We start from the raw sequence: 15,537 nt of genomic DNA, 5'->3' as shown, positions 1-15,537 counted from the left end.
GGGCTTCCGCCTCACATCCGCCTCAGGGATGCCTCCTTTTTCTTCTTCTTGTCTGCCCTTAGTTTCCTTTATTTTCACTGAGTATGTGTGGAGGGTCCCTCCTTCATATTCTTAATTAGCTGCTTACAGTCATCTTGTTGGGCCAGATGTTCACTTAAGTTATGTATTGACGTCGACTTGAGAGATCAATGGCGTGAGGAATTACAGTGTGGACAAATAGAGACAAATCTTCCTCTCTTTAGTCTTCAGAGCATCCAAATGTCGAAAAGGAAGATGACACATTATTAAATAGGTACATTCCCCCCCCCCCCAGGCAACAAAAATGCTCTTCAAAACATCATCCTTTACCACCTGACTCCCGGAGTTTTCATCGGAAAGGGGTTCGAACCTGGTGTCACTAACATCCTGAAGACCACGCAAGGGAGCAAAATCTATCTGAAAGGAGTAAGTTCTCTGGAGAGAAGTTATGAGAGCGTTCCTTCATCATCTGCTTATCGTAACGGTCGTTTTTCATGACATTTCTCATTGGCTTTGTCCCCTGCTTTGACAGGTGAACGACACGCTTCTGGTGAATGAACTGAAATCAAAGGAATCTGACATCATGACAACAAATGGCGTCATCCACGTCGTAGATAAGCTTCTCTACCCAGCAGGTTGGCAGTCGCTGAATTCGTTCATAGACTCGACCTTTTTCTTTTTTTAATAGAAACCTAGATTTTTATTTCACGCATTCTTGCCAACATGTGTTTAATATTCCTCTTCACAGACACACCTATTGGGAATGATCAGCTGCTGAATATTCTTAATAAACTGATCAAATACATCCAAATTAAGGTACAGAATATTATTGGATTCATTTATAATGTGTTGAACATAAGAGACTAGAAATGTGTGCGTTGAGTAGCTGGTCACTAGGCAGGGATTGCGCTCTATGGATTAGGCAACACCTGTAAAGAAAGGACATAAATGCTTTATGACTTTATTCAACAAACATCTACTAAAATCTACTTGGGGCCAAGCAGTGTATTAAGTGTTACGTGAAATATTAAGTTGAATCAGATACGGCTCTTTTTTCAAAAAGTTTACAGTCCAGTGGGGCAGATGAGACATGGATATTAAAAAAATACAACTTTTCTATTCTCAACTGTCTTTGTTACTGAATATAAGGAAGAGATAAAGTATTTATTTGTAAAAAGTTGTCACTAATCACAATAGGTAAAGGCAAAGGAATAGTTTGCTGCTTTATTATTATAGGGTCGAACGGTCAGAAAACATGTAAAAAAGTACTTTGTAAATCTATTCAGCTTTGGGTTAATTATTCTATAATTTTGAGGCTGAGGAACGAATTCAGTCATTTTTAGGCCACCTGCCTCATAGCAGGAAATTGGAAGCTGATTCACAGGAAGGCTCCACTTCCGTTCAGTGTAATGAAAGCTTCGCTTTATTTGTGTCAGTAAGAAGTACAGCAGTGCATGATCTTGTTGCTACAACTACTACATTTCCTGTTCCTAAATCTAAGCCTTCATTTTCAGTTTGTTCGTGGCAGCACCTTCAAAGAAATCCCCATGACCGTCTACAGTAAGTATTCAAAGAATATTTATTTGTCACATATACGTGGCTAATTAAAAAATCATAACAATAGTAATTTTATGCAATTACACACGGAGACTCTTGATAATCTGGTACGTAGAATTCCAAACAACGGCCTATTTAATCCCACCTGAAACAGAGCTGAGGTCCAAACGAGGCCTCTCAGCCTGAGCTGCGTCCTCCAAGCCCTCTTCCCGACTCACCCCAAAGCAGGAGCGATGAGATGTAGGATGGAACAGCCAGTCTGGCAGAGAAGCAGAAACAAGGCCCAGGAAGGTGGAAGGGGAGAGGGTGCCCCGGAGAGATGGCACCCCACAGCTGCCTGACGGTCCCAATGTGGGGGGCGCAGGAACAACATCACCGAGGGATTTCTTGCCCGCTCCAGCCGCTGGCCCTCAGGCCCCTGAAGGCGGGGCGGGACCCCGTGGCCACAGAATCCTAGAGTTTACGAGTTGAAGGTTAAAAAACTCTCTCCCCGCCAAAATGACCGCGGAGGAGAATATTGGCCAGGTGGTGAACATCACGTTTCTAGATCCGAAGGTTCTTTCAGCCCCAACTCTGCCAGATTATCAAAGTAAAACCTCCGTGTAACAGGGTGAAGGGCGTTTCATTCTCCTCGACCTAATTTCCGGTATTTCTTTTCAGCGTGACTTTTCCTCCTTTGCATTTTCCTTTCCTTCCTCTGCCTGTCAAAACAGAAATCCTTCTCATTTTGTTTTGACTCTGCAATGAAACGCTCAAAATGCTGTAGCAGCTAAAGCAAGACCCCAGTTCCCCCATTTATCCTGGCTAGAAATTTATTCCATTCTATACCAGGAGCCTCTGTCCTCCAGTTAAGAAAATTTTCCTTAAGATTCACATTAGATATGGAAAAGAAGTAAAGACAATGTAATGGGCAAAACAAAATGCCTGCTGCTCTTGCTGATTTCAGCTGCGCCATGGTAACGTCTGCCAATCCCGCGTCAGGCCAGCTCAGCCTTGTTTAAAGATTTAGTTGGGATAGTTGTGATTCAGCACGGTATACGCTTCCCTAGAAGCATGCAGTATTGTGAAGATATACATCATAAGAAATTAGAGACTCCTTGTGGGCTCTATTCATGGGATGTGATGTCATCTTTCTGCACTGAGGACGCACATGTAGCTGCGCTACTGTTCCTTGTCCTACTTCTCCCGTGATGAGTTTGCCATTTGCCATATATGTCCCTGCACTAGTTTGCTAACACTGAGCCCGCGTCTCATATCCTTTTATGTGCCTTGGCTGAAACTGGATCCTCACTCCCTGAGGATGTCCCACTAGATAAAAGTCTGAGAGTCTAGCTAATGCCACCTCCGACCCCGAGCTCTGGAGAGCTCTGAGGCTCACGTTTGGACGCCGAATGTTTCTTTAACTCCGCCCCGATGGAGGTGCTGCAGTTAGAAACGAACGTCAAGGAGAGGTAGAGACTAACGAAACTGAAGATTTCATTTTTATGTTTCTTTGTTGACGGGTCTCTAAAATGTCTTTAATTTCCTTTGCTGCATATTATTCTTGTCCCCCCAAATACCATACATTTAAAGTTGTTTTTTTTTTTGCGGGGGTGGGGGATGGTCTTTGGCAGCATTGCCAGACATATAACATTTGCAGTAAAGAGAAATGAAATCACTATTGAATCCTCAGCCCGTGACCTGTCAGAACTATTTAAGTCTTCAGGAAAGCAGGGTCGAAATAAAACTAACAACCGACTGAATGCCCGAAACTTCAAATCCCTTAACGTGACGTAGGCATTGGGGACAAAACAGTGAACCCACCCCGCCAGGGGCAGCGGGCTTGCCCCCGGGGCTGCCCTCGGGCAGAGGTTCCCCTGTGGGGAGTCGCCCTGCGAAGCCCGTTGCGGGACCCGCAGGCCGGAGCTCTGTGATTCGAGAGCTCAAGACGGGAAACCGGCTGTCGCTGAAACATGGCCCCCAAAGGCCTGGAGCCGCCGTAACTCAGAAGTCGGTTCAGCGAAATGTCTCGGAGGCCTGGGGTGCGAGCGAGACGGGAACCCACACCGGGCCCCCGCGTCCCCTGTCGCAGCGGCGCGGGGGGCTCTGGCGCAGTGCTGTCTACCCGAGCCCTCTTTGGAGGGCTCCGAGGTGGCACGGAGCCAGCAGCTCTGCTGATGTGGCCCCGCTTCCATGTGATCTGCACAAGCGAAAGGCAACCCAATAGTCGGCTGCTGTCTCAGGTGGGCGGATGACATACACTCAAAATACATACCTTGAAATTAAAACAAACAGTTAATGATGATAAGGCTACAAATAAAAGACAAACTGTAGCTTAAACATTGATCATATTATGTTTGCTGTTTAGAGCCCCTATCTGGCTGGCTGAGATTTATTTGTACTTTTCAGTGTACTGAGCTATTTTTCACATTTTCCTCTCTAGATTACTGTCATAAAATGCATGACAAATAGTTTCTCCTTTTCTTTTAATTTTTTTCTCCCTGAGAAAGAATCCAAGAATGCAATTTGAGGTATTATGAATTGCATGAAATTAATCATGTTTATTTGTTTTCTGTTGCAATGCAGCTAATATTTTCAAGAAGTACAAAAGAAGGCAAAGACCTTTAGTGGTGCAGTTCACAGTGGTAGATTTCTAGGTAGAATTCCTCACGTAGTGGGTCCTTATTTCACTGGAACAAATCCAAGTCCCCGGACCTCAGAGCTCCCTGTCCGGACATGAGAAGATGCTCCTAGATAGTGCGCCCTGAGTACTTCCTGCATCTGCTGCCTCAACATAGTGCTGTGTCTGACACCACAGGTCCCAGCAGAGACCAAAAAAAAAAGGGACCATTTTGTTCAGGTTGTTTTTTTTTATGTAAACATCATTTATGTTCCACTTTCTATACTTGCAGCAACTAAAATTATAACCAAAGTTGTGGAACCAAAAATTAAAGTGATTGAAGGCAGTCTTCAGCCTATTATCAAAACCGAAGGTAAAAACCGGTGTTACACATGGTTCCTCTTACTGGGAGAAAGGCCATGTTGCGGGCTGGCTTCTACGAATGTGCCTCCGTTCTTTTTGAAACTAACACGCTAAGTCCTTCCGTACTGGTGGCATGCCTCTGTCGCGGGAGAGCACGGAATGCAGGCGGCGCGGCAGAGGAGACGGCGCCGCCCTAACGCGTTCAGTACATTTGCTTGTCCTGCACCGAGGAAGCCCCGCGGCTTCCGCGACCTGTCTGGTCCCAGCAGCCGGCTGCTCCCCAGCGGGGCGGTCCCAGGGCCTCCGCGGCAGCCAGGCCCCTTCAGAGAGAGCCCTGCCTTCGTAGCTTTAGGTCCCGCCTCCCACGTGGCTCTCTTTGGGGCTGTGACATGAAGCGCTTCCAAAAAGTGCGGGCATTTGTCACCCGACAACGGGACAGGGCGCAGGAGCTGCGTATTGACGGAAGCTTTTAAAGTGACCGCCGCGCATGATATAGTTTGAAACCAGACAACCAGACACAGAAGAGGGAATAAGTAGCTGGGGCAGTGAGTCAAACCTTAGAAACCTTCACTCCAGCCCTGACCTTACGTATATGAGCACATACATATTCTTACCGACTGTATACGCGTAACGGGTTGAACCGCTCCCCAGACATCTCAGACCAGCCCGCTGGACCCTCGCCGCTCCCCCCGCCCCCCCGACTGCCTGTGCCAGCCAGTTTCGACACCCCTGACACCCGCTTCCTTTCACGTATCCTAGTCAGGCCTCAGACGTTCTTTAGCTCCACGTGTCAGCATCTTCGTGCGCTGCCTTGACGCATCCTGGTCTCCGTGGCTGTTTGCCGCTGTCCCCGTCTCACGTGGCCCTGGCCGTCCCTTCTCGTGGTTTTCAGCTTTGCAGGTTTATGGAGGGTTCTTGACTTCTCACCCAGTAGACCGCAAGGCACAATTGTGAGGTGTTTCTTATGCTAAAAACTGATATTTAACCATATTTTTGAATGAAGAATAAATCAACTGCTGGCCAGTCCAGCACACGCTCACTGAGCAGCTCGCGTGCCTGTTACGAACCTCCCAGACGCTGGGTGCAAATATGAACATAAACTTTCTTGATGAAAGACCTCACCTTCCTAGAGCTTAACTATTTCTGAATATTTCTGACATATCAGTTTAGGTTCTTTGAAAGAAATGTCGACTGGGATGGTTTATGCGCTTCTTTCCTGTGCTTACTCTTTTTGAGCACAGTTTCCTTTTGAAGTATCAGCGCCTTAAAAACCTGGCCTTGTGTTTTCACACGCAGTTTCCCTGAGCCCCATGGATCGAAGAGCATAGTCTGAAATATTTACTGTTTGAGAGAACTGTGTCTTTGTTTCCATTATCCTAAATTGTTCTCCACTGTTTAACCCTGGGTCATTGACGGTTTCTGAGCGGGCAAATCTCTCCAAGATCCACAAACATAGTTGCCCTCAGCTGTTCAAAGGCGTTGCAGTGTGAGTTAAATGTACTGAACCTTATTTTTCTTCTCCTCTGTGAGATAGTCGTGATGAACTAATGTTATAATCGGCTTTCTAACATTCAAAATGATTTTCTATGGGAGCAAAATCATTTTGCAAGTCAAATGCAACACATTTAGCTTTTGCATTTGAAGGACTGTCTATTACTTAGTAGATTTTTGGGCATCATTTGCATATAGAAGATAAGTACTCAAATTCATTTTCCCATAAAACCTGAAATTCAGTATCTTAAAATTAGGCGTAAAGTTGGGACTTTGAAATTTGTTCAATATTATGCCTGTTAAATTAAAGAGTGTAAGATACTGAGTAATTAAAATTAAATTATACTTTTAATAAGGAACGAGTAATAGACAATCAAGATACACACTAGCTAATAGTAGAGCAGCTCAAATTTGTACCTACTGCACGACTCACAAAGTATAGCCACACATAGTCTGTGTGACCATACTTTGCAGCTGTGAACGAATGGATGGATTGTCATGTCCGCTCCAATGCTAATGAAGAAGAAAGTAATTTTAGTAGACCGCCCGTAGACTGAGTCTTTTTGTTCTCATAAGTACTTCCTAATTTGAAGAAAATGGGAAACGTGGAAAGCTGGATTCATACAGCCTGAAACCATTTTCACGTCTGAGTAACATCAAATGTGGAAATAAATCCCCCGTCCTGGCAAATGTCAAGGGCCGCGTTAACAGAATGATTTGTCTCCCACAACGATGCCCCAGGACCCACAATAACCAAGGTGACCCTTGAAGGGGGACCTGGATTCAGGCCGATTAAAGAAGGTGAAACGGCGACGGAAGTGACCCACGGAGATGTGTCACGTAGATTTCCTGGTTGGTGCCTGGTGGGGATTCCTGCGGTTACGTTCCAGTGGCGTTGGCTTAATTATATTCCACACGCATGTTTGTTTTCCCTTGGCTTTTGTTTCATACAAATTGTGGGGATACGTTTCTCCATCGTGGGCTCTCAGTGGCCTGTCCGGTAAAATAGAATTTACCTCTACGGGGTCTGGTGGGGATTCGTTGCACCGCGAAGCCCCCAGGCCCCAGACGACCATCCCGCTCCCGCACAGGCGGTGGGGGCCGTGGGGTCTGAGGGGAACAGCGCTGTCAACTCAAGGCCGTCGGGGACTTTGAAGACAGAACGGCCGTTGCAGCAGACTAGCAAGGCAGCCGCTGTCAGCTTGTCACTCGGCTCCCGTCCAGCACGGCGGGGCTCCTCCCGGGGTCCTCGCTGGCCCTCCGCCCTCGCCCATTGGGACACACACGTGTCCCAGGGAGGTAGCTCGCCCGCTGCCTTGGCTGCCCCCCCCGAGAGTCGGGACACGGGGACTAGTGTGTAGACCTCTGCGGATCTGAATGTATTTGAGATGCGTCCCCGAAATGATTCCAAGTAGATTCTAAATGGTATTGTTTTCAGAAATACATTTTCTCATTAAAATATGAAACTGTGGCGGTTCCGACACTGTAGCGGAGAAACTAAACACGTTTTTCTCCCCCTGCTTTCAGAGCCAATTATTAAAAAGTACACCACCATCATCGATGGGGTGCCCATGGAAATAACTGAGGAGGAGACGCGGGAAGAGCGGATCGTGACAGGTAACCTTTAGCTGTGCGCGCGGGCCCGCTGTGCCCAGACTCTCAGGATCAACCTCGGGTGGTCACGCAAATGGCTTCATTTCTCTTCTGGCAGATGGAATAGTATTCTAATTATGTCATCTACGTGTTCTCTCTGCGTTGGAAATGTATAGACAAATCTGTAAGCATTTGTTCTCACTATGTGTGTCCCACGCGTGTTATGTAATGTATGATTATGTCCTAGAATCGAAGCCGTCCTCATCTTTGGTTTTCTATTAATCTTAAGGCGTACACATCTACGTATCAAAACACATGCAAGTTTGTGTAAAACAGTTCATTTCAGGAAAACGTTGCCTCTAGTTCCCCACCAACATATTAGCCTACACATTCGGAATACAGCCGCTCCGTATTTGTCTGAATGAGGGATCAGCAGCTGCGGCTCCTGCCGCCTGCTTCTGCCGTGAAGTGTTACCGGCGTGCAGAGTGGCCGCGCACTTGTATCATGTTGGTGGCCGCTTTCCCAGGATGTGACAAAGTCAAATAGTTGCAACACACGCCGTGCCGCCTAAAATGCGGACCACCTGGCTCTTTGCGGAGGAAGTTTGCCTCCCTCTGTTTTCGACCTTTTTAAATTGTCTCTTCTTTAGGTCCTGAGATAAAATATACTAGGATTTCTGCCGGTGGTGGGGAAACAGAAGAAACTCTGAAGAAATTGTTGCAAGAAGGTCAGCATTCTAAAAACATACACATATGACTGTCCCTCCGCTCTCTGTACCAAAGTCTAAACAACCTGTGAGGCCTCGTACACGTTTTCTATTCTGTGTCACTTCTTTGTTTAAGTTCCATATCAACGTAAGGAAAAAATGCAGACATAGAGAACGACACTTAAACGGCAGCCGTATCGGCTATATTCCGGGGTCCGGCACAAAGAACACCCCATTTTTATTACCTAAAAAAATCTTTCATTACAAAATCCTAAGCGTGTCCTTCTGTAACGTAACAATATCACCCTCAAGCCACCACGTGACATTTTAGGTGAAATGCTCCAACTGCTGTCCATCTTGCACGAGACGTTCATGTACCCGGGCCAGCCACACTCAGTGGCATGAGTTCTGCTGGACCCTGTATTTGTTATGGACTGTTCCCCAGCTTTATAAAATAATTGGTTTATCAAAAACCAGCGCCAGCCCTGGCCAGGTGTCTTCGTTGGTTGGAGCATCATCCTGCGCCCAAAAGGGTGCGGGTTCCGTCCCCGTTCGGGGCACAAGCGAGAGGCAACCGATGACCGTTTCTCTCTCATCTCAATGTTTCCCCCTCCCTCCCTCCCTCCCTCCCTCCCTCCCTCTCTATAAACACATCCTCGGGTGAGGCTTTTTTAAAACACACTCGACACAGAAAGAACCAGGTGTCGGTCCCAGATTCCTCGTCGGGCAGGTGTGCTATCCCTCATGTCACGTCTCCTGTCTTTTTGTTACATAAACCAATTTCCGCTGTAAACGTGTATCCTCTCAGAGGTCACCAAAGTCACCAAATTCATTGAAGGGGGTGATGGCCACTTATTTGAAGATGAAGAAATTAAAAGGCTGCTTCAGGGAGGTTAGTAAAAGGGAAACGACTAACCCGCTAACAGGTCTGGTGACCGAGTTCTCCAACTTTTCAAAGACTGAGCACTCGCGACTTCCCCCCAAGTCGGTGTCCCGCGCTGCCCTAACAGATGGGTTCGTCCGATGGCGCTTTCACTCGTGTTCGTAGAGAAATGGTTAGCGGTTTAAACAGTCTTTAAAAAGTAGAGTGTCAAGCTTCGGGGGCACTGAATATTTTTTTGCTTTGATGCACGTAATTAGAAGGATATTTTCAGTATGGGAAAGGGGACAACTTTTAAACTGGTAGTGATTTAAACAAACCCAAATTGACATATTTTTATGTTTTTAAAAAATGTATTCACTGCCCCCTCAACAATAATAAAAGGCATGTTTATGGAATTTTTAAGCTCATAGATCTAAAAAAAAACAATGCATTTATTAATTTTCTTTTCTTCGGAATGTGTACCTGTTTCTTCTAACAGTTTGAGCAATAATCTAGCCCTGGAAATGTAAATATTTTGCATATGAAATTAATCTTAATCTTTAAAGTATGGAATGTTCTCTGGAATGTTCTCTGTCTATGGCATTAAAAGGACCTACTTTTAAAAGCAAAAGAGAAAAAAAAAGAATTCAAAATCTTATGCAGACTCTAAATGGCAACTATTTTGAAGAAACCTTAAATGTTATCAATATAATTTGGACAATTTTTATTTGAATAAATGAATATCTAGTTTGTTGTATTAATGACAGAATTATTTAAATGACCAGTTTAGAGAAACAAGTATTTAAATTACAACAAAGAATGAAATATTCTTCTTCAATATACTATGAATTGAGAAAACGCAACCAAAGTTTAGTATTTATCCAAAATATGGTCCAGATGGCTTTTCTACTCAAAATTTTAAAAACCGCATCACTCTATCCAAGAAAATATACATTATTATCCTGGGACCATGTGTAATCGTTGTTTCTTTATTCCTTATTTTAACCCAGAGAGAATCCCTTGTATAGCGTTAAAACTGCTCGGCAGTAACAACGATAAATAACCTTTACCCCAGCAGTGACTGCATTTCCCCTCGGTGGGGAGCGAGGTGTCTGAACCCTGCAAGATTTCCTTTGAACTGCAGGGCGTAGGCGGCCCCGCCAGAGCTCAGACGGAGCCAAGCTTTCCTTCCGTAAGCTCTAGCTCAGAGTCCGCGCCCCCACCTCCAAATGCTCACTAACCTGTAAAACAGTAAGAACTGGGGGGAAGATGCGAAGACATCTTGAAGAGTAAATTGAATTCTTTTTTTTTGAGTCCTTGCCACTTTAAGCAGCTTCGTAGAGCAGCAATGCTTTTTAGAGAATGCGTCAGTTAGTAGCTATAGCTGTGTCTGTTTTCATGTATTTAAGCTCGAACGTCAGGTAAGTGTGTTCTCTTCCCGTTAAAAACCTCTTGTTCGCAAGCCCCCCGATAAACCCTGAGCTCACTCCTGACGGATCGCTTCAGCCAAGAGGAGGGGATGACCCTGCTTCCAGCTGAGACTATGATACTCTACTTCTGGTCCCTAGATGCTTCCTAAACGTCTGTCTGTCACCGCAGGGCGCGGCCCTCCGTTCCCCGTGGACGGCTTCTCTGCCCGTCTATCTGTAAAGCATCCCTTCCACACGGCCACGCCTTTGGTTTTTACCCAAACACGCCCGCGGCTTTTCTCCCCAGCAGTGTATTCCGAACGTCTGGGGCCCCTGGGCGCGGGCCGGGCGCGGCAGTGCCGTCCCCCACCCCTGCGCAGTCCCTGCGTCGTCCCTGAGTCCTGTGCTTTCTCGCCTTGATCTCAGGAGACACCGAGGTACAAAGGAGTTGGTGTGAATAAAAATCGCACCACGCAAGACGGACTGTTTCCCTTTGAGAGCACAGATCCTTGATCTACATGCAGACGATGGTTTTGACCTCTAAGCTCGGAGATTTCCATCCGAGTCGCTCGTACTGCGGTGCGTCTAGTGCACTTGGGGGAATGGCGCGCCCTCTCCATCGTTTAAGTCATGACTAAGTGACTAATTTTTTATGATTTAAATCATGGCCTTTTGGTGCGAACAAAGTGATTTGTCACTAACGTGCTTCAGAGCCCTTAACTAAAAAATGTCCTCACAAAATGCGTAAAGTTTTCTATTCTTAGGCAGAGCTGCATCTACCAAAAACTACTAAAGTAATTAGGGAAGAATATCAAAACATGAAGAAAGGAACTGAAGAAAGTCACGGAGGTTTTGACAAATCTACCTGTGTAACTCGTAACGATTCACGGCCCCCTCAGAGGCCAGCGGGTCAGGTCGTGGATCCGACTCCCGCCCTGGGCTCCGACCCAAACTCCCTTGAGGGCGCCGATCCTCTTGTGCCTTCTTCTGAAAGCCGGAGGCAGCAATGTGGCCCGCGCCTGAACGAGTTAACATGCGGAAAGGGACTGGAATAAGGCCCGGCCCAGGCAAGCTCCCAGTCGTGTCCGCGATCAGCGGCGTTTTGGCCGATTAACACGAACCTGATCAATGCAGGGATGTTTTCCACCCTATTTTACATCCCCAAAGTAATAGTCACATAAAATTGAACATCCTGCAAGTAACTGAGCGGGCGCCCTTGGCGCGTTCCATGAAGCCTGAGCGGGGCGGGCCTTGCCACGGCCTGTGGGATGCGTGTCCGCGTCTCTCTCCTCCGAGTCTGGCAGAGGGCGAGCCCCCCGCGGCCCTCCGCTTCCCTGCGCTTCCCTGCGCCTCCCTGCGCCTCCCTCTAAAGATGCCGGTTTGCCACTGTGAGCCCCTACGGCAATATCATCATAGCAAAATAGCAATAAACTAACAAATCAGTTCACCGGACGCCCATCAGTTGGTTGCTGTCAAGTGTGTGAAAGAAAGTCCAAGTGTAAGTGCCAGCTTTGAAAAGTACCGTAAGGACGTCCCCGAGCTTGTTTTAAGGTGTACGGTAATTTATTTCCAATTTAACAAGTCCACTAGAAAAATGATCCTACTCGCTTCTTTAAGGTTGGATTCGTCTTGTCTTGGCAACATTCTATAAGCCATATTTTGTTACCGAGTAAATCTGAGGGTAAGGAGAATTTATCAGTTCGGGCATATTCTGAAATTCAGACTTTGCTATCTTGCACGAACTGCACCCCGCTATCTAATCTAAGGGGGTTTCCCACAGCTCTGTTTTATTATAGCACGAACGTGGCATTAAATCATACGCATCGTATGTCCTGGGAGAAATGACATGTTGGGAATCTGCCACAGAGACATAGAATTCTTAAGAAGAAATTCAAAATGTCTCTTTTTTACATGGAATCGTAGAGTCAAAATTACTGTTGGTGACAGGTTCATGCTTCACCTTTTATGGAATATCAGAGACTTGAAAAAATATATATAACAAAAGAATTTTGACTTGTCTAAAATAGATTTATAAAAAAACAAGAAGTCAAAATTTGGAGAAAAAGTAAAGGCGAGCAGAAAAACAAAGCCGCTGTAGGAACCTCTTTGATCTCAAACGCCCAACAGGATGAAAATGCAACTTCAGCCTCCCGGATAGATCTGATTGGTGAATTAAAAGAAAAGCAAGGGAATTTGGAAATGTTTTGCAACATTAACAGCCCCAAACTGCCTTGTTATAGACACTAGATATTCTTAAAAATGAAGGTTTTTATCATTCTTCACTAGTTAACTTTTTAGTGGCCTTGTAGGATGGGCGGGCAACCCCGGGGGCCTGCTGGCGTGCGTCTCCTGAATCGCTCGCTCCCAGGGTCCTCGGGGGCGGCCGGCGCCGTCTCCTCGCCCTCCCGCGCCGGAGCGGAGCCATGGACGAGCTGACAGGGATGGTCACAGAGGCAGAGGTGGACAGCACCGCAAACAGGACCGAGCGAGTACCCCGGGGAAGAGACGGCCGCTAAGCCTTACATAAGACAACGCCCCTCCCTCCTAAAGACGGGCCTTTTTACCAAAAGGGTGAAAACATCATGTACGATGTTCACTCTGTGCAGAAGTGGCGCGTGACCTGGCTCCAGGTGCCACAGGAAGCAGGATGCTTTGCAGACAGGGAACGTTCACGGTGACACGTGGAACAAGCTTCCGGTTTGTCCGCCGCAGGGCAAGAGTCTCCTGGGTGTGAGGTCCACCCCCGCGCCAGAAAACCTGCACACTCGTGTGCTGTCTAGTTAGAGCTTTATGCTTCTCCGCTTAACTGTGGTCTCCTGTCTGATGTTAGCCTCCATTTCAAAGTTTTGCTAACTCCAACTGTTTAATTTTAGACACACCTGTGAGGAAGGTCCAAGCCAACAGAAGAACTCAAGGTAAGTGGATTAACTACAGTAATGCCCGTATGCGAGACGTGTTGTTACGTTAAGAAGAGCGCTTAATATATTTTATTGGACTTGGTTGTCTGTTGGAGAGAAAAATTAGCCAATAGGGCAACAAAGTATTTTGGTGACAAGAAGAAGATAATGTTCATGTTCTGCATTATTAGTAAAATCTAAGAATACTAAATATTGAGAAAAAGGCAATTCTACTCATCTAAAGTGCTAGATGCTTTAAGCCCTTGAGGAAGACTCAAGTCGAGTTAATATGAAAACAAATCCCTAAATATCAGAGCCGCGGGAAAGCGTGCAGAGGAGGTGCTGAATGCCGTGAAATGTTACTGTTGGAGCTGGGTCTGTAGTGGGAAGCACAGACGCCGTACACGTGAGGGAATTGCTAGTATCACCGTGTACAAAATTTTGATGTAATGTGTACATTATATATATGTGTGTACGTATCACCCATACACTATATTTTTCATAACTATGTTTATGTGCATTTTCTGAGCTTCTAATTAGGTTACCTTACATTCTGATACATTCAAAAATCAAAGATTCTCCTTGTGGGACCTAGAATAAAATATGTATTTGGAATTTCTAAAATAATTACATAGTTATAGTCTAAAGAAGTTGCAAGTCTCAAAAATGTGTTACAGGCATCTCTTGATTTGAAGCTAATCTGAAACAGGCATTTGAAGTTAAGTCATGACTTTCTAATAAAGAATTTATCAGGAACTTAAATTTTCTAAAGAACCAAAATGCTCACTTTAAATGATCATTTTCATATACCTTTGAACAAAGGATAGCTTTGCTTTCATCATTATAAATGAAGGCTATTATCAAGAAAGGATGATCTGAAGTCTCTTCCAATGAGAAACAGGGTCTTTTGCAGATAAAGCGATGCATCGAATATCATATTTTTAAACCCTAAAGATGCCTCGCATCTACAGCCTAACGTTCTCCCTTCTCCCTCCTCAGGGTCTAGAAGGCGATCGAGGGAAGACCGTTCTCAGTGAGTCGGGACCAGGCGACACCGTTTACACGACCCTGCCCCCAGCCCTAGGGAAGATTAGGAGCAAGCGCCACGTGACTTCAGGAAAGAACCCGCACCCCCCAAAGCAACCACTGACCACAGCCCAAAGCAAACTTCACTTGTGTTTGAATGGGGAACAGGAGGGAAGCGTGGGCTGAGCCCCCTGCGGGGGGGAGCCCAGAGAATCGGAACAGCTGTCCGGCTTCTCCCGCGTGACAGCAAGGCCCCGGCCAGCCCTGGGACCCACCAGAGAAAATCCCGCCGCCGGCCCCATTACAGCTCAGCCTCCGAGGGCCGAGCTGTGTCCCCATTCAGAAGGCGGAGCCTTGAATTAACTTCGTGGGTAGACCAAAGCGCAGGTGATCAGTCATTTCTCCACAGGAAGCTAAGTTATGGAAAAGGGTGCTCAGGAAACAAACACAACTTTTACATCAAAAGGTTTTGCACATTTCTAATGCAATGTGGGTTTACTGGTAAATTATGTCTACAGCTCATTTTGTACTCTTGAAATGTTTGTCATATGCTTACTGCAATACATATTTTTATCTCAAACATGTCAACCAAACTGTTTTTTGGGTATAAAAAGAATTACTCCAAGTTGGGTAATTCATAAAACTCAAGGTTTAAGTTAATTAGTGGATTGAACCTAGGAACAGGACTTTATACCTCTTTTTATATCAAATACTCATTAAAGGAAGTTGAATAAATGTAGTGGTCCTTGATTTTTTCTAACGGTTGTGTTCAAAAAGAATCATTGTACACTAAGGCAAGTATTAAACATCAACTGAGCACCTACTATAACTCCAGGACTAAGTTGTCAAGATCAAAAGATCAATTAGTTACTGTCTGCAAAGGGTAGAAGCCAATCATCAATAACCTGCGATGCGCCGCGGCCTTGAGCAGCACCGCACAAGCATGACCGCAGCGAGCCGTTGTCCCTAAGATCGGGCCAGACGTCGGAGGGCCCGGAGGCGCTCGCCACCGCGG

At 45.9% G+C, this 15,537-nt stretch overlaps 1 protein-coding gene across 5 annotated transcripts in view; it reads left to right on the top strand.

Moving 5' to 3' along the window:
* The window catches only part of POSTN (periostin), a 31,899-nt gene extending 16,658 nt beyond the window's left edge, over positions 1-15,241 (top strand). The window contains exons 13-23 of one of the 5 annotated variants that reach the window (XM_054586575.1): positions 314-444; positions 551-653; positions 767-834; positions 1,533-1,578; positions 4,467-4,547; positions 6,770-6,861; positions 7,558-7,645; positions 8,272-8,349; positions 9,137-9,220; positions 13,473-13,514; positions 14,496-15,241. In XM_054586575.1, the coding sequence (XP_054442550.1) occupies positions 314-444; positions 551-653; positions 767-834; positions 1,533-1,578; positions 4,467-4,547; positions 6,770-6,861; positions 7,558-7,645; positions 8,272-8,349; positions 9,137-9,220; positions 13,473-13,514; positions 14,496-14,533 (851 nt within the window). In that variant the 3' untranslated portion in view covers positions 14,534-15,241. Of the gene's footprint in view, positions 1-313; positions 445-550; positions 654-766; positions 835-1,532; positions 1,579-4,466; positions 4,548-6,769; positions 6,862-7,555; positions 7,646-8,271; positions 8,350-9,136; positions 9,221-13,472; positions 13,515-14,495 lie in introns of all 5 variants that reach the window. The other 4 variants (XM_054586576.1, XM_054586572.1, XM_054586573.1 and 1 more) reach the window with 4 other exon arrangements.
* Positions 15,242-15,537: the final 296 nt, after the last annotated feature.

The sequence above is a fragment of the Pteronotus mesoamericanus genome, unplaced genomic scaffold, assembly GCF_021234165.1.
Source record: "Pteronotus mesoamericanus isolate MK-2021 breed Mesoamerican mustached bat unplaced genomic scaffold, CSHL_Meso_final contig_94, whole genome shotgun sequence".
Classification (NCBI taxonomy): Eukaryota; Metazoa; Chordata; class Mammalia; order Chiroptera; family Mormoopidae; genus Pteronotus; species Pteronotus mesoamericanus.
The sequence above is the reverse complement of the archived record's forward strand: the minus strand, read 5'-3'. Positions and strand labels throughout refer to the sequence as shown.